A 19462-nucleotide genomic window follows, 5' to 3' on the forward strand; every position below is an offset into this window, starting at 1 on the left:
TGGGGGGGGGCCCCCCCCCCCCCCCCCATTCACAGCTACTGATGACTGTGTTGTGACAGTTTAAGTGCTCTCTAATGAGTGTGTGTGTGTAGGGGGTGAGGTTCATGGCAGCCAGCTCCTATGGTTTGTGTGAAACAGAGAGGGAGACGGGCTATAGAAAACCAGTGACCGTGGTGAACCTGGGGAGGCGTAGTGTAGTTAAACATTTATTTAAACATAACTAGCATCTTCACACTCACTTCACACATGAATATAAGCATACTGTGGCAGACAATTTGGGGTAGAAATTTATTAAAAAGTTCAGAAATGTCACCACAGTCTTCTCACTGGTAAACTGTAAAGATGTATCTACAGGAGCCTGTGACTGGAGGTAGAACTGGTTTTTGATCAGCCAGACAGATCCTAACAAGTAGGTGTTGGCAAACTGGAGCCAGCTGTAGAATACTGTATGTCATTCTCACACAAACGATTGCATGTACACAACTATAAATAGAAAAATGCAACAGTAAAGTGAAGTGAAGGGTTGATTCATTGGAAATAGAACAGAAGGTAGAAAAAAATCATCATCCTCTCCTTCAAGGCCTACTTTCAGTCATGGGAAAGAAGTGAAAAACAAAGGACAAATTTGTTGGTTATTTTGTAGTTGCAGTATATTTCATTGCTGAATAAATGTCTCCTTAAAAAAGAAACAGATTAAGGGAGCAAGAAAATCTCTACTGGAAAAAGCTTAATCACGTGTGCGCTGCACATCCCACATGAACAACCACACACAGCTCATGATCTCATATACAGACTGTTTAGCATACACATACACACATGGTTCATCCCTCGTGCCAGTCTAGCCAACAGAAAGTGGCGGTCCACGCTGAGCGCTAGCAACGTCAGTGCTGCTACTGTTGCCGGGCGGAAAAGTGAACATGGAGGCGGAACAGTGAATTAAGTCTGCCCTCCTGACAATGTCACACTCACTACTCAGGTCTGACTACAGCACTTTTGACTGTCCTGTCAAATTGGCCAAAAAGCTTGCATGTGTGTCTGTCTGTCTGAAGTATGGAGATGCAGAGAGAGAGAGAAAGAGAGAGATGTCAATAGCTGTCTACTTTGGGCCAAGGCAGATGGATGGAAACAGTGAGGAAAGGAGGAGTCTTTTTCTTGCTTACTGTTTCTAAATCCCAGATTTTCATAACAGATCAACGCAGTTTATGTGCTTCTTGGAAGTTCCTAAAGAGGGTTTGGATGTGTGTGCTACTCTTTTAGTTGTTTTGGGAGAGTTTTCAGCTCCTCCCAGGATGTGGTAGTGTGGGCAGACTGGGCTCTATGTCCCCTGTGGTGGAGGTGTGTGTGTGTGTGTGTGTGTGTGTGTGTGTGTGTGAGAGAGATAGTGCTGTCATGGATCATACTAAACCTGGGATGCATTTTCTGCTCAACTATTGTCTGCATTAAACAAGTTAGGATTGTATTAAATCCCCCAAGCGGCTTACCTGAAACCACAACATGATCTTAAGCAACAGAAGCAGCTGCTTGGTGTTTTGACTGGTTAGGCTGAACCTTCACAGTTAAACATTGTGAAAACAACAACAGACTTATATGGATTGTAATAACAATTAAGCACAGAGAGAGCTCTCATAAATATGAAACCAATATATCTGAGCTGACAGATCTCTTCTTTTTAACTGTTGAAATGGAAATTAAATGTGTCAAGTTTAATAATTGGGCCATGTTTAGTTGGTTTGAACAATCTTACTGTAACAAGCAAAGATTTACAGTAAACCCATTTATCCAGAATTGCTCAATATTGAATTCTGAATTTCCAGGTCAGTTAAACTAGCAAATTATGAAAATCTGCATTCTGGTATCAGTCATTTAGTTAATTCACATCTGTAACTCCTCTTCTGTTGACCACTAAGCAGTTGGGGGTTCAGCGCCTTGTTTGAGATCCTTTTAGAGACTATAACAACCAGGCCATAATGTGGTGTTGAATAACTCTATACTTCCATCGGTGGAAATCCATCATTTAGAGCTCACTTTAATTAATTTTAGCCACAAGGACATAAAGTCATGGCTTTGTCAGTTTGATGACACGATGTTCTTAAAGTTCCCTCTGTATATTTGTTAAATAGGAAAAAGTGAAATTAATAAATATACAATCTAGCATACATGTAGGGTATCTGAATGTACTGTAGCAAATATAAATTCTGAGTTAAGGTCAGATGATCTTACAACAACAATAATAATAAATAATAACACTAGATATTAAAATGCTGCAGACAGCGCAGTTTTAAGAGCCACAGATATCATTTACCAGTGCACAGGATCTGATGTCACCATCATTCAGAGTGAGTGCTTAGAAATACAGATTTAAATAAAATGCTCTGTAATTTACTTTATGACATCATAAATTTCATTTCAGAGCTCTGCATCCCTCCAGTGGAGAGTGGCACCTTGGCAGAGATTCAGAGCTATTTTGGGTGCTGCTTGTGCTACTTGGTATACGGCAGCCAGTCCACACAGTACACAGCAAATTACACATCTGGAAACCTTTTAGCCTTTTTTAAATTTAATAATGCCACTGGTTTTATTTGGTGACCAAAATGCCTTTAGAGCACCCCCCTTGGTCGCTGTACCATGGCAACGGCGAGTGTGGTGCTTAAAAATATGTGATTTCCCTATTTGATGTTGCCATTGGTCGAAAGAAAAGACTTAACATTTCTTTTCTAAGTGTTGATGTTCATAACAAGTTTACCATAAATTTTGCATTTTAATACAATACATTTGTGGGGACAAAGGATTCTTAACTAACCTTTCTCTAACTGCTCACAAAGTTAATGCTTTCTGGCTTTGAAGGGATGTGTTGTCAAACCATAAACATCACAGGTGGTTTACTTTCAAAACTTGGTTTGAGTACCTTGCTGGTTGGTTTTTGCTTCATTCTGGGACGGATATTGATGTTCTAAATATTGTGGTATCGTGCTGTTTCTGTTATAAGCTATAGAGTTTGTTGGATACAAGCCGCGGAGTGGTCATCTGTTTAGCACATGCTCTGCACCCCAAAATCTATCCAGTTTATATGTATAGTGCGCTTTCACACTGAATAATCTCTAAGTCATGTTATGGTTTAATCAAAACACCATGAGTGTGTACATTTCAAGCATGCATAGCCCCATTAATAAGCAAACCTACAGGCCTTTGCAGTCATAGTGCATCCACCGCTACCTGTGTCAGTGATGCTGTGTGTTCCTCAGGCTCCTCCCTAAATGGATTAGACTCAGGAGCTGACCAGGCTGTATGATTCTTCTGGTGTCCAATCCTCTTACTGGAGAGAGAGCCACCAGCTTACACATGGCGCACCAGTTTCCCTCAGATTGTCATCAATTACAGATGTAGGTCTGTGGGTTGTAGAGGCAGAGAGGTGAGGAACACGTTGGTTGTTGGTACCTGACATCATGAAGTGTGTCAACATTTTGTCTAGTCAGACTCTTAAGGGCTGAAGTTATAAATGCTTTAGAAACCTGCTCAAATACTAAAAACTAGTTGTGTTCTTAAATGTGTCCCCCATGCAGCAGATAAATCTTTTCATCCATCTTCATGAAATCTTCATGTCTGATTTTAAATTATGTTTACAAGAGTAACAATAATCCATAACTGACCTAACCAAATGGGTTCTACACATTCTGCTTTTGTTATAGTTTGTAACGGCATTTTATTTGACTGTTAACACTTAGTATCCTAATTTAAAATACTTACAGAGTTAGCTGTCACCTATTGACTTGTTCCAAGATAATAAATTGATCGAACAGCTTATTTACAAATTGTAGAGTGCTTGATGTTTAAAATCAGCTGCTTCTAGAAATAGTCTATTTTTATGTGATTTAGTGTGAGCTACTCCCAGTACCAGAAGTGTCATGGCTGTCTACCTCGCTATCCAGAGTTTGTAGATGCACATTTCAAAATTACTGTATTCCTTGTGTGACTGTGTGAAAACGAATGTTTTGACATGGAGCTATTTATGGGAAGCGCATGTGGGTAGGGAGATGCTGTCATGTGTGTTTTTGTATATAGAAATATAACATCGGTGTCCATGGGTTTGCGTGCATTTTCGTCCATAATAACAACCATGAATAAAGATTCAAGCTTCAGAGTCAATGAAATCACCCTGTTGGTGTTCAGTCTATGTAACCAGCTAAATGTGTGCGTTGTTCGTTTGCAGATGTTTTCAATATAGAGCGTGTTCAAAGCCGGTTTAGTCACACTGACAGTTCTTGTGGGCGAGAGATAAAAAGGAGTTTGAGTTTTATTCTGCTGATTTGTTCCTCTTCCTGACTCATCTAGTACAGACTTTGAGCTGGGACAGAAAGTTTAGGGCGACATCAAGAGGCAGTACAAAGAATTACAAGGAAATCAAAAACAAATTGCATTGAAATGGCCCTTAAGATACTCAACTTAATTGAAAGCTGCATGTATCGTGAAGTTTGGGGCACTCACTCAGCTAAACACATTTAATCCTTTTCATTGTATACTCAACACCCTGACCCCATGACTTCCTGTTGCAGCTGGTTCTTTTATACCAGACATCTTGATCTAGGCTACATTTACTGTCTAATGATAATCAAGAAGCTCCTCTCTCTAGCTGTCTCTATGCTACAACTCCAGTCCTGTTGGCATGGCTTCAACTAACCTCAGTGTGAAGCAGTATATCAAACCCTATCTCTTAAGCATGAAATGTGATCTTCACTCACACTTTTAACTAACTTTAATCTGCTTTCAGACTGGCAGATAACAGTTGACCAGTAGGCTGTTTATGTTTGACTACAGTGAGTGACTGTGATTTATCTCTCTGTAGATGTGAATGACTGTGCCGGCCAGCCATGTGAGAATGGTGGCACCTGCAGGGACCTGGACGGAGATTTCAAGTGCCACTGCCCGTCCCCTTATGTGGGTAAACATTGCCAACTGCGTAAGTGTGACCAGTAAACACTCCTAGATGGATGGATAAAATGAGGTCATGTCCCAAATACTGTCACTCTGATCACTATAACACATTTTACTAGGTATAAGTTGTGTTTGAAGTATGCAAATCGCACACATACAGGCACACTCAATCCATATGTAATGGTGAGCTATTGCCAGTGTTATAGTAATATATTAATTCAAGGAAGTGAAATTGGGAAGGCAGCCAAGCTGCTGCATTTTGGGATGATCAATAGGCAGCGTATAGAGAGCCTGCCAAATGAGGAATCAATACTTTATTCAATTAAGCTGATTCAAAGCTCTGCATCCTTAATTACATAACGATTTACACAGCTCACTGAAGGTTTAGCACAGGTATGGCTGAACATGTATTAGATCTTCTCCTCTCTGACTATGTGAACATATACTCTGACATTTCTATTTGTTATAAGTATCAGTCCTTCTCATTGAGCACTAAATTTTAAGCATTGGAAAAAATATTATATATTAATATATATACGTAAGCCTTTAATCAGGTTTCTGAAAGGATATTGTGTGCCAAATTGGCATTAGGGCCGCAGTGGGAAATCTTATGCTGAAATCTGGATCTGTCCCCCCACCTCTACACTACAGGCTGTATTTCTCTGCTTGGCATGGAGGGAGGGGGCATCGCTGAGTCTCAGATCTCAGTCTCATCAGTCCGTTACAGCATGCTGGGCTTGCAGCGCTGGGGACCCGAGCTCTCCCGCCTTCACAACAAGGGACTGGTTAACGCCTGGAGCGCCGCTGCACATGACAAGAACCCATGGATAGAGGTGAGATCAGGCACAACAATATTATAAGACATGTAGATTGTTATATAGTGCATAGATTGATTGTATGTTAGACACATGGCAGGCTAGAAATACCTTTTTTGCAAATACTTAATTATATTAATATCATATACCTATATTTCATAATTAATTTACTAATGTCAGTTCTCTTTCTACAATTTCAGATCAACTTGCAAAGAAAGATGCGCTTTACAGGTATTGTGACGCAGGGTGCCAGTCGCATGGGAACAGCTGAATTCATCAAGGCCTTCAAGGTGGCCTCCAGTTTGGACGGCAAGACCTACACCTTGTACAGAACAGAAGGGGAGAGGAAGGACCATGTAAGGAGACACAACTCTGCAAAAAAGCGTGCACTATAGTCCTCATGTCTGTTTTTTAATGTATTTTTCTTTTGGCCATATTGAAAGGTGTGCAAGTCAAGACACTGCACATCAAACTCAATACACATGATGTCACAGTTTCTAGAAGATAGAAAAGAACCACTAGGGGGAGCAGTGACAAATCATCAGTACACAACACAAAAAACATTTTACTGTAACTTTACTGTGACACTTCTGCCAATAATACCATAAGTAATGAGGAATAGAAATAAGTTATGTTAGTGTTATTTTTACACTTTAAAAGGAACAAGTGAGTTTTTATCATTTATGTTTCATAATTTTTATGTTCTACAAATGGAGTTTAAGTTTGCTTGAACAAGCAAAAAAGATGAATTTTTCAGGGGATGCTTCACATTATTTTTTAGTTTTATTGCTATTTCTTAAGAATACATGAATCTACTTAACAACTGCCAATAAATATCAAGAATCAATGTCACTCATTAGAAAAATAACAAATTCACAGCACACTTGACACAGTTTGCTAACTTATCCTTTCTTTGTAGGTATTCGTTGGAAATGTGGACAACGACAGCACCAAGACCAACCTGTTTGACCCCCCAATCATTGCCCAGTACATCCGCATTGTTCCTGTGGTGTGTCGCAAGGCCTGCACCCTGCGCATGGAGCTGGTGGGCTGTGAGCTCAACGGTCAGCTCACACAGAAAGCTTGCACTTCCTGCACTTACATCCACACACTGTTGGTGTTCAGCATACTGATGTTTGTTAGTTTCTGAAACAAGCTTTTCACATCTTAAATCATTCAAACTCCATGTGGAAGTAATTGGGATTTTTTTAAACAGGCATTTAGCTTGTTTCCTCACTAATTATTTTCAGCCCTGTACTAAGTGATTGATCATATTTTAAAGGATGTTACTTAGAAGACTGCAGCTTTGAACACAGATGTGTATATATCAAAAACATATGATCACATTTTACTATAGTAATACTGTGCAAGCATACTGCACATTAGCTAATGCTAATGATTCAGAGATTTTTTTACTGCAGAGATTGGTTGGTCATATTCATCATCTAAAAATGGTCACGCCAGCAGGCAAATGTGATACTTCTTTTAAGTCTTCTGTATCACAACCAATTTCCGCTCATCTTGCTGTTCCTTTAATGTAAAGTCAGTGTGGTTCTTTGGATCTTGCTGTCCTCATTACAGTGTTGAATATTCCTCTCTCTTCATGATTGCCTCATTTATCAGATCAGTGTCTGTTCTCTTCAGTTGTGCTTCCCAGTTTGTGCATGGCAGAGGACCAAAAGGACCAAAACTCATGCACGATGGCTGTGACCTCATGGCAGAATGAGGTGATCCCAAAATTTTGTTTTGTTTTGGGATCACCTCATTCTACCATGTGGTCACAGCCATCGTGCATGAGTTTTGGTCCTTTTTTAAACAATGCAATGCGTTTTCCTTGCTTAAAGTATATTTGCTTTAATTCAAAATACTTTCACTGCACTGAATGACTGGTCTGATTCTGGTAAAATTATGTTGAAAATGAGAAGGGATGCAGCTACATGACAGCAACAATGCACTGAAATTTGAAAATCTTTCATGCATCTTCGACCCTCTGTTCATCTGACCTGCATGCCCAGCTGCTTCACTAACCAACCCTCATAAAAAGTCTGTTACAGCTTTGATAGCTTGTACAATGAGCTCTATAAGTTTGTTTTTACTTCAGGATTGGCAATTTTCCCATTTGGTACATGTGAAATGATACAGATAGTATGAGAAACTGCAAACGTCTAGAGGATCACTGTATAACTTATAACTGTATAAATTATGTGGTTGTGATCAACTTGAGCCACCGATGGTAGAAACGAATAGTTGAAAACTCCACCATGTGAGCTCAGATGAGCCTAAAGCTGCTCATTTATGGCTTCAAGTTCACCTGTATTCTATATCTCTGTACACTACATCTGCTGCTATTGTCCTCCACATCACTCATCATCTGTTTGCCGCTGTACATCACTGGCTGGCCTGGGCTGCTTCCTGTCCGTCCTCTGTCTATCATACTTTCTTTCTCTCTCTTTCCGTTCCTCTTTTTTTCTGTCTCTTCCTTCGTCTCTTTGCCTGGTCTCACTTCCACAGTGTATTCAAACACTTCAGGTTGTTCAGAGCCGATGGGCATGAAGTCCCGGTTGGTGTCTAACCGGCAGATCACGGCCTCCAGCACCTTCCGCACCTGGGGCATCGAAGCCTTCGCCTGGCACCCTCACTACGCCCGGCTGGACAAACAGGGCAAGACCAACGCCTGGACTGCCGCCAACAACAACCAATCTGAGTGGTTGCAGGTAGGAGAGGAGGACAGGACAGAGCTGCACATTGTTTCTTAGTTTGCCTATTGCTGCGTTTATAAAATAAGCTGTTTCTGTGTCCTCAGGTGGACCTGCAGTCACCCAAGAAGATTACAGGAATCATCACACAGGGGGCCAAAGACTTTGGCTCCATCCAGTTTATCACAGCCTTCAAAGTGGCTCACAGTGATGATGGACAGTCCTGGACCATCGTGAAGGACGAGACTACAAAGACAGACAAGGTCAGTCCAGCTGTGGCCAGAAACACGTTTGCAAATAGTAAGTTAAATAATGGGAAAAACCTGGTTACTGTAAAAATGTAAAATACATTTGTAAATGTAAAATACATTATTCAGATAATAAAACTTCAGCTGATAGGGGAAAAAAATAAATATAATTGTACTTTAAATAATAATAATAATAATCACCATTTGGGATTTTCTGGAAAAAGTAAAGAATACAGGCCTTTTGAGAGTGTTGTTTGTGTGACCAAGTACAAAAACTTACACTTGTGTCTGACTACTCATCTACACACCTGGAACCAATTATGTTGACACTGGATTTAATTAGTATTCTGTATGCACTCTGTGTGCACCAAACTACATCGATGAAACCTTCACAATTAAAATGCTTTTTTAAAAATGTCATTACAAAATGTATGACAAAATGGTTATTTTGATTGGGTGCCGTTCTCTGTCCAGATCTTCCCAGGCAACAGCGACAACAACGTTCACAAAAAGAACATCTTTGAGCCCCCGTTCTACGGCCGATATGTCCGCATCCTGCCGTGGGAGTGGCACGAGCGCATCACCCTGCGAATGGAGCTTCTGGGCTGTGACGAGTAGTGCCGCCCTGGACCTGCCCAACCTCCCCTCCTTCGCCTCCTTTCTCTACCTCCTCCCCCTTCCCTCCCTCCCTTCTCTCCTCCTGAGCCACACCTGCACTGCCTTGCTCTCAGCCCTAGGGGGCAGCAAACACCAGAGAGGAGCACCACCACCTCCAACCAGGAGATGTTACCCTTAACCTACTGTTACCAGGACCCTGATTTGAGTTTAGCTCCGTTTTGTTCATTTCCTTAATAGATAACTTGTCTTTTCCACCTGAACCAAATCTGTGTTCATTTCAAGAAACAACTGTATATCTTCTTTGTTCCTGAGCAGAGCTGGGGTCAGATTTTATCCCACCTACTGGAAAAATCAGGTGGTGACTTCCTCATTCCTGTATCAGAGGTCAGGGGTAATGGGACTGCTGCTGTATCAGTTGGTGCTGCCTAGACTCTGATCCTAGATCAGTCCTACCTGGAACATTGAACCCTCAAGACCCACGGCTGGTGATGTACATAAGCTCTTGCACACTTCATATTACCGAACACTTCACCTACCCCCGAGACACACGGAATATATAGTATCTTCAGAGGATACACTGACAATTAAGGGGGATTATTTTTCTTAACCAAAAAGTGAATCTGCAAATCTGATCAATAAATTGGCTCTAAATCTGGTTAGAAACATGCTGGTTACTGTTTAGTTGTAAAAACTAGCAACTAACTAAGTAGTTTAAAACCAATTTACAAGCAAATTTGCCATATTTTTGTCTTTGTTGAGCAAAAATAAGAGACTGAAAATCTCAAGGTTTCCCACGGTGTGTTCCTCAGTATTCCTAGTATTTCTCTGCAGTGGTTTGGGCAGTAAAATCCTCAGCTCATGTTTCCCACAGGGCATTTGTTTGAACTGCTTTAGAGGGTTAACATCCAAGGTGAAAACATAGTATTGACTCTTTTAAAACATTTACGTGTAGCAGCCAATAACAGAAGAGCAATCATCCCACTATTTACACAAATTCTAATTTTTACTGAACATGTTCGCGAAAAAATACATTCAAACTTTTACCAAGCTCCATCCATGAAGAAGGCAGAAAAATAATTGTGCAGGATTCTCTGTTGAAAATAAACTGAAAACATACATCAACAAGATTTAAATCGTAAGACCTTAAATCTTTGTCAGAACGAAATAATACTCAAACATGTTAAATCTCTGTCTTTGTGGGACATAATCACTCCGTGTACCACCACAGTCCATCACTTCAGCAGCCAAACAGATGTGATCTCAAAGGCAGAGGAGACACCATCACTGCTTTTATAAACAAAGGAGAGTTTGAGATCATTGTTCAGTGAAAGAGAAGACATACTTTAATGCTCCTGAGAAAATTAATAATAGCCGTCGACTGAGAATTACACATATTGTGACATGTTTAGCCAAAAAAAGACATCTTCCTCAAGAACTCTTGAAGAACTTTTGAAGTCTTACATTATTCACTCAGAAAATGATTTTTTAGTTGCTTGCTTACAATTTTTTTGTACTTTTTTTTCATGTGACTGTTACATATGTTATTCCAGTATTCCTATGTTATTGGCTGCTACAGCAGATGTTTATCAAGTTTGGTTTATTCTGGTCAATTATGGTCATTTTATAGTCTCGTCTTTAACAGGTTGAAGTAGAATGATTCGGGAAAGAAGCACGTGTAGAGATTTCTCTCACTATGATTCTCAGAACCACTTCAGATCTGGACACCTTTTTATTCTAGACAGGACTCTTGGAACGATAGACAGAAATCAGTGTATTAAACATCACAATAGTGTTTTGCTGCGATGACAATATCATTAATTCATAATAATAATCATTAATAAATCATTAATTATTCAAGAATTGCATTTATTACTAATTGGTTAGCATAAACAAAGATTAACAGTAGTGTAGAGGCTGCAAGTTAGAAATTTGTGATGGATGTTATCATCTCAGGTCCTAATGTACAGGAAATGCTACTGAAACTACTAATTCACTCACTCACTCAGCTGTGCTTCTAGTTGTGTTCACACAGTTTCTCTTTTTGTACTTTGATGTTTGTGTTTTGATATTTGAAAAATCAAAAAAACATACAAAAAAAAAACATGAATAAAAACCCAGTATGGTGTGTTGAAGAACAAACGGTAAAAATATTCATTACTACATGCAGAAGTAAAAAAAGAAAAAGACAATATACCCGCAGTTCAGTTCCTTTGTTGGATTAAACTAATCTTTGAAAGTCTGGGGTCCCTTTGATTGTTTAGTGTTAATATGTGACATGAAGTACTTTTGTACTGAGACCTGTCCATATTAGTAGATGTTAATGTTTGCTGCAGACTATCTATTTTGGGTCCAACATTATGCCTCCAATTCAAAGCTGAGGCCTCGCTGATAAGACTGTAAGAGAGGAACCAAATTAAAACAGATTTTTACGGTGCACATGTGACACGACCCGCCATATCATCAGCTTCTGCCGCCCCCGTCACAGTATTCTAAACCTTTCCACCCCATGAATTATGAATTATGGGCTTGTGCAATATTATACTGTGTTAGTTTTGATAACAATGAATATTAATTCAAGATCCTTTAAAAATGCATGAGGGGACAGCAGTGCCATTGAGAGGTTGAGGATGGATGTTGGTGTCAAACACTGTACAATATTTATTATTGTAGCAGACGATTCCATAAAACAGTCACGCTTGTTATCCACGTCTGCATGCATTTTATTGACTCGTGTTACTGAGTGTAAATTCAACCAATTTGAATTTATTGGTGACATAGTTTGATTTTTTTTTTTTTTTTTTTTTTTTCTCTAGCTGTTCATCAACATTCAAAGTGAAAGTAGATATATTGTTCCCCCGCTGTTCAGGTTTTCTATGGTTGATCAAAACAATTGATGACATTGATGTGTTTTTATGGTATTATGAGTTAATTTCTTGCTATACTGATGTTGACCTCCATAGAATTTAAACTAGATTTGAAGTTGTTGGTTTTTTTATTCCAGTATTGTGTTTCTAAGAGGATTCCTTTATGTTTGGCCTTTGTATCTTAAAATGAAGAATAAATAATTTAAAAAACAGACATTTTCATCGACTCTAAATGGTTTGAATAGCACAGCAATAGTTTTTACTTCTATGTCTATCACTGGATGGAATATTTAGGTTATTACTCATTGCTGAAATAATTGGAGCTGTTTTCCATTTAAATAGGTAGAAGATCAAAAGACCAAAAGCGCAGAGGGTCGTTTTGCCTGTTTAGCATTTAAACACCCCAGGGGCCTAATCTCTTTTTATACCACTATACAATCTTCCAAAGGTATCTTCAGCCGAGGAGGCCACATCTCATTACACTGTGTGAAGGTCACACTAAAGTGGTGAAATCCCTCTGCAAGGTTTTAACCACACAATCCTGAGAAAATGCATTCATACTGTGACATTGGAGAAACCTCTTTGTGATTCTGGTGGGTTAGTGTTTGTGAAGTGCTTCAGCAGAGCAGTACTATTTGAGTAAAAAAAGGCTGTCGTACCACCAGATTACATCACCCTTTGTGCTGAATTAGTAAATACCAGCTAATTATCATCCAACACAACAGTTGTCAGATGTTCTCATAGTTACCACCAGCCCTCTCCAACAGACCAGCTGTTTTTTCATGTGGAGTTTCTGGCAGTGTTGAAAACCTAATGACAGCTTTCTCCTCTGTGTCCCGTACAAATCTCCATCTTGTCTTCCCCCTATTGTCCTTTCTCTGCACAGCTCAAAGAGGGCAATCCTTCCTAGTCCAGTTTTCAGTGGAGGAATGTACATACTCCTCCTTTAATTTGCAACTCAATTTGGATTCCCATGGTGCCAATTATACACCATCACCAATTTGGCATTATTGTTTTTATAAATTCTGGACTGAATGCAGCCACATTTTGTTATAATTAGGAAATACTTGGAAAAGAATCCCAGTACCAGTTACTTTGCATAGTCGGATTAATACAAAATATAAATCAACATACCGGTATACAGTATGATCTATTATAGATTAAGCTACCAGGCAGGCATATAAAGTAGTTGAAATTAGTGACACCTGATACTTTAATGCCTCACTATGATCCACTGATGTTATTTAGAAATGCCCATTTTCTGCGTAATGAGAACTTTTGCTACTTTAAGTATATTTTATACTTTTACTCAAGTAAGATTCTAAATTTGAATATTGTTTTACTGTGAAACTTTTACTAAGATCTTAGTACTTCTTCCACCTCTAAAAATGAGTCTTTGAACAATGGAAACAGCAGCTTGACCAAAAAGAATGGAAAAAAATCAATACAAGGATCAACTTGTTTTTTGCTTTCAACCACATTTGATGGTATATTTCAGTGAATGGAGTTGTTCAGTTGTCTTATTTTTTTAAATTAAATAAAATAAAACCGTCAGATCATTATTGAAGTCATTCATATATACTATATATTTGTTGCTGACAAAAACTAAAGGTTTTCTGGGATTTAATCAGCTTTCAATTTAAATATTGAGCAAAAAAATGCTAAAATTAAACATGCTAAGCATTTTGAAATGGTGCTTTTTTTTTTACTACACACCCCTGAATAAAAATGTTTAAAAAAAACATTTTGTGCCTGTATCAGAGATCTATGTAAGGATTCTGTACTATGGGGAAAAAATATGTAATATTATGGACAATAAAAACTTCTTTAAAAGTCTGAAAGTTTGAAAGACTTATGAAAAGGAAATGATACCCAAGGAATGTGAAAATGCCCCTAACGTATAGATTTTTTGACTGGTTCTCTTATAAAACATTACCAGACTTGTCTATATTACCCAAGTTCTGCGTGTTAGTAAATGTTATCCAAACCAAGCCATTACCGGGGTCAATAAACATTAAACTGGTAAAGTAAATACTGACTAATATGATCCATGTAGATTGCATCTCCATCATCTCTGTTCCGGGCTTCTCTGAGTTTGCTTCCCTGGTATGACAGCTGGCCAGGGACGGGCTGATGGTGTCATGCCAAAAGAAGGCAGGAAACTGGAAGCACCGCAGCGGGTTTGAACAGGAAGGATCCAGTCCTGGAAAACAACTGCTATTTTAGATCAGGTATGTACCAACACAGACAACATCTCAAGGCCCACCATCTAAAAGAGGGGAAATCCTATGTCATTTCTGCTCAAATAAATGTTTGAAACTGTTGATTTATCAGGTGATGATGGGCTTTTACGTAGTGATGATCTTAACTATACCCCTTATTTGGCATTTTGTATGTTTAGTCGGTGCTAAACTTACATCAGTGAGTAACAAAAATATGGGAAATTGTAGTGTTTATTTGTTATTACAGCTTATTTTACCCTCTATCTTTTAATCAAGCTTGGAAACTGTCATCCTGAGCCCTGCAGTTCACTCTCATGTTGGTCTTTTATTGAAGCCTTCCTCTCTAATCTCTTCAGTCACACTCACACACACACTTTTTGTGACTAACCATCCTTTCTATGAGGAGCCTCCGCTAATGACAGCACATACTGACACGATCAACTGCTTGGCTCTTCAGTCAAACCACACAAACATAAACACACACAGTCATCTCTTCCTCTTTCATGTCGTCCCTCTGGGCTCCAGGTCCAAGCTCCATTCGCCTCTCTGGGCTTGAATGTTGCTGCCTTGCAGAAATTACACCCCTCCAGCACCACAGTCACTCAGCAGTTCACAAGGGCTGCTGGCATTTAGGGCCCCAGGCCAAAACCTTTCATCTGGGGCTTTGGGAAGAGCACCGGTCTGGTCTCTTCAAACACGCTGGGAGATAATGGCTTAGAGACACACAGGGAGGGGAAACGGCTGTCACTGGCTGAGAGTGGGGGCTGCAGCCGGTAACAAACACTGAGGGGTGGTTTCAGGGTTTTAAGAGCTGTTGATCACTAAACTTGCTGCCTCTTAAATTTCCATTAGATTTAATTTAATGAGAATAAATCAACTTTACTGCTTAACTGAAATTCATAAATCAAGCTGTATTAGCATGCGGTCTGCATGGTTGCATTCTGTCTTGTAAGCAGTTTAAATACTGCTTGAAAACATCAAAACACTAAGACATTATTGGGGAAAATGACATGCTTCTTAAAAACTTTAAATAGTAACCTTGAATTCAGCTAAATGTTAATATTGGCATGCTAACATGCTCAATATATGTGTTTGCATGCACTGAAGTAACCAGTTACCTCATCTGTGATTGGCTTACAGGCTGATGTTTAGCAGGTATAATGTTTAATGTTTTAAGTTCATCACCTTAGTTTAGCGTAAAAGCATTGCTTATTAGCACTATTCATAAATTATAGCTGAAGCTAATTAGTATGTCATTATGTTTGCAGGTATTTGGTCATAAACCAAAGACAAATTTTAAATTGATGCTAGTGTTAAATGTTAAGGGATCACCATTACAATTCAGGGGGAAATAAATTACTGAGACATAATTTATGGCAAAGATGAAAAGTCAGGGCATCACCCAGATTCATCATCTGGGCACCGTGGATGCCTGTACCAACTTTTTATGCCAATCCATTCAGTGGATGTTGAGATATTTCACTGGATATGTGAAAGCTTTGATCTGCTAGTGGTGCTAACTCTCCCAGGATCACCAACGTCACAAGGATTGATCCTCTCTGCACCATGAAAGTTTGTACCACATTTCATGGCAATCCATGTGATAGTTGTAGGGATATTTCACTAAAAAACACAAATGTCAACCTCATGTGCTAGAGGGAAAGTCAGGGGATTATCAAAGTCAGTAGGTTTCTTCCTTTTGGAACTATACAGTACTGTACATCATTTCTTGTCAATCCATAGTGGTTTACATATTTCAGTCTGGACCAAACTGGTGGACCAACATTGCAATGCCTAGAGCAACGCAAGTGGTGAGGCTAAAAAGAAAATTCCAGGCAAGGAAGGAAGCCCTTTTTGGAACCCATCATAGATATTTACTTTCAAAGCACATATTTTAGATGGTAATGAAGACTGTGCAGGGACATGGTGATGGTGGTGGAGAGAGAAGAAGGAGTGAGCGTGACAGGTTTTCCGTAAACAAAGCTGTAATTCATGGTATTCAGCGTCAATGATGATGAGTGAAGATGCAAATATGCAAAACCTTTACCTAAACCTTAACCAGAGATGGTTTAATTGAGTAAATTTAACCACATTTTTTGACAAATGTGAAAATAATGTTTTCATTTTATGACGCTGTCCAATAATATGAATGTAACATGAATCATCACATCATCATCTGAATTTTGACTCTGTACGTTTGTTTTGGAAGAAAACAATATAATCGCTTTTTGTAGTAGTAGTAGGAGTGGCAGCTTCTTCATATAAACAGACAGTAGTTGTGGGTTTGTAGATGGAAAGAAAAGAAAGTAAAAATGGAGGGAGGAGCACAACAGGATGGATACTGAGGGTTTACTGGCATGAAGAGTTCTGCTTTGGGCAAAACCGCAACTGATGAGATGTCAGTGATCCGAATCTGGGATTTCTGCCATTAGATGATTACCGTTTTTTAGCAGTGACTGTAACATTAATGTAGATAGACTGTTTGCAAGGACACATACCAGTAACTCAAACTGAAGTGAAACAGAAAGTCATAATAATTGTTCAGCTTTGGTGAAGGGCTGTGTTCCTTTAGTACTTTAAATGTCTTTGTCATATTTCCCTATTTTGCTTTTATGTTTTATGTAAAGCACTTTGAATTGCCTTGTTGTTGACATGTCCTATAAACTTACCTTGCCTGGCCTTTACAGTTTAACTCTTGGATGGACTGCCATGAGATTTTGTACAGACATTCTTGGTCCCAAGAAGATGAATCATACTGGCTTTGGTGATCTCCTGACATTTCATCTGGTGCCACCATGAGGTTGTTATTTGTGTTTATCTAGTGAAATGTCTCAACAACTATTGGATGGATTGCTGTGAAGTTTGATACAGACATTCATGTTCTTCTCAGGGTGAATTCACTGGGTCCATGTGGTGCCATCATCAGGTCAACATTTTAGTTTGTTTAGTGCTAATTAGCAAATGTTAACATTAATACCTGCTAAATATCAGCATGTTAGCTGTAGCATGTAGCTCAGTTAACCACTGTGCGTAAATATAGCCTCACAGAGCTACTAGTGTGGCTGTGTTGTTACACTGGAAGTTAATGCAACTTAATAAGCAAATTGCATGATCAGTATGTACACTGACCAACTTTGATTACTGAACACAAGATCCTGGTTGTCTTTTTCGGGCTGAGGGCAGATTTTTCCTCAACATCCCTAAGTCTCCCATCAAACCCTCCTCTAAAGAAATAGTGGTGGTCTTTTGTTATGTCAGCTGGGTGTCAGTCATCTCACTAGCAAAACATCAGTGGCTGCAGAGGGCTGACCACAGAGGAAAGCATTGCGTGCAGGACTCAGAAGCTCAAGTCTTTTAGTTTGGGGGACTCTGCGGCTCTTCTGGTGGATGGCAGTGTCGTGTCAGACAATAATATCTAGTACAGTTTTATGATTTACAAAGTTCCAGTGTCAAGAGGGCAGCTTCCATCTGCACCGTGATAACCAACCGTCAATAAGATGTTGGGGGCGGCGGCACAGCAGCAGCGCATTCTCTCAGGCCCCAGAGGAGAACTGAAATGCTCTTGTTTTCCACCACGGCTGCTATTATTTCAGCTAATGACTGAAATATGAGTTCATGTGGCAATATTTGCTGTGTTACTTGAGGCCATGGCAAAACAGGGACATGGAATATGCTCTGTAAGCCTCAACATACCAGGAATACAGAAGTTGGAAGCCTTTGACAATGCTGCTGTGTTAAACAGACAACAGACTGAACAGCGTTTATACTCGATATTGTTTCGCAAATAAATGGCAATAAATCTCAGTTATTTGTTCTAATTAATAAAATATGCAGTTTTTCTTTCATTTAACATTTTAAGGATTTAGATTACTATCCACAGCTTAAACTGACAAGTGTTTTCCCATGATTCGACTCATTTATAATTTTAAACTCCAGGGTCGGAGTCGGGTCATTCTGGGTTCCATCGCCCAGAGAAAAGGCAGTAAAATCCACCTGCATTGTTAACCGTTAACAGGGATTTTCCTCTGTTGTTAAATGGACTTTAACCTAGTAAAATTGCCAGGGTATTCTTATTTGTGTAAAATAATGCTTACAAAAAGCTGCAGATTATTTAAGCTTTATATTTGCACATTGGATAAACAAGCGGTAGATGTCTTATCACACACCCAAAAGAGAAAAAGAGCATTAGTTGGGTTTAACCGCATTTTTAATGGGATGAGATGAGGTCAAGACTGAGGTCAACCAGTTGACCTGACCCCCATTTATTTAAAAAACAATAATGCAAATACAATTCAGGTTGCATCTGTGTACAAGATGTGGTATTAGTATCTGTGTATGTGTTTGTATTAGTATCACTGTCACAGTAGTCATATAGGAAAAACTTTAGTAATATGTAATTATTAATTTAATCTGCTGCTCACGTTTAGTTGTTTAGTAGTAGTTATGTCAGTAGTTTGTGCTTTGTGTGTAGAAGTTGGTAACATGTGACATAGTAATATTAGACATTTTTCTTGTCTTCTTTTATTTGGTCTCTTTGTTACACAAAAACTGTCCCACAATTATATTTCTTTATCTTCTAATTTGTCTCAGTTAGGACACAATAGATTGGATCGACAAGTAATGTTAAGAGCACTACAAGCTGTCATTCAAACTTCTGTTCAAATATATCGTAACTGTGTAAATATTGGCACCATGCTGGTAACTAACCTCTTAAATCATGTTGTCACCTGATATGCAGTCGAACAGTAAATATTAAACTAAATACTTGAGGCTGTTGGTTGAATTATTATGGTTCATCTGTGGCGTACTGCAGAGTTCATTGTCAGTCTATTTGATGGAATATTCTATAATTAAATGTCACTATTCAAATAAACCTCACATAAAATATATGTTAAATACAGACCACTTTCACAGGTTAAGTTGTGCTTCACATTATTGTATTTACTAGTACTAGCAGTAGCGTTATGCTGCCACAAATATTACTTATATAAGCCATATTACTACAGAATAGATACGTAAATCTTGTAAATATTTACTGCCAGTGGTAGAAGCTATTCAGTACTTAAATTC

General features: G+C 38.9%; 1 protein-coding gene across 5 annotated transcripts in view; it reads left to right on the top strand.

Moving 5' to 3' along the window:
• mfge8b (milk fat globule EGF and factor V/VIII domain containing b) overlaps window positions 1–12382 on the top strand; it is a 23236-nt gene extending 10854 nt beyond the window's left edge. For 3 of the 5 annotated variants that reach the window (XM_046037805.1, XM_046037807.1, XM_046037809.1), the window contains 7 exons: window positions 4841–4954; window positions 5581–5762; window positions 5945–6100; window positions 6664–6808; window positions 8256–8458; window positions 8548–8703; window positions 9163–12382. In XM_046037805.1, the coding sequence (XP_045893761.1) occupies window positions 4841–4954; window positions 5581–5762; window positions 5945–6100; window positions 6664–6808; window positions 8256–8458; window positions 8548–8703; window positions 9163–9306 (1100 nt within the window). In that variant the 3' untranslated portion in view covers window positions 9307–12382. The remainder of the gene's footprint in view (window positions 1–4840; window positions 4955–5580; window positions 5763–5944; window positions 6101–6663; window positions 6809–8255; window positions 8459–8547; window positions 8704–9162) is intronic. The other 2 variants (XM_046037806.1, XM_046037808.1) reach the window with 1 other exon arrangement.
• Window positions 12383–19462: the final 7080 nt, after the last annotated feature.

Source organism: Micropterus dolomieu, linkage group LG22 (assembly GCF_021292245.1).
Source record: "Micropterus dolomieu isolate WLL.071019.BEF.003 ecotype Adirondacks linkage group LG22, ASM2129224v1, whole genome shotgun sequence".
NCBI lineage: Eukaryota > Metazoa > Chordata > Actinopteri > Centrarchiformes > Centrarchidae > Micropterus > Micropterus dolomieu.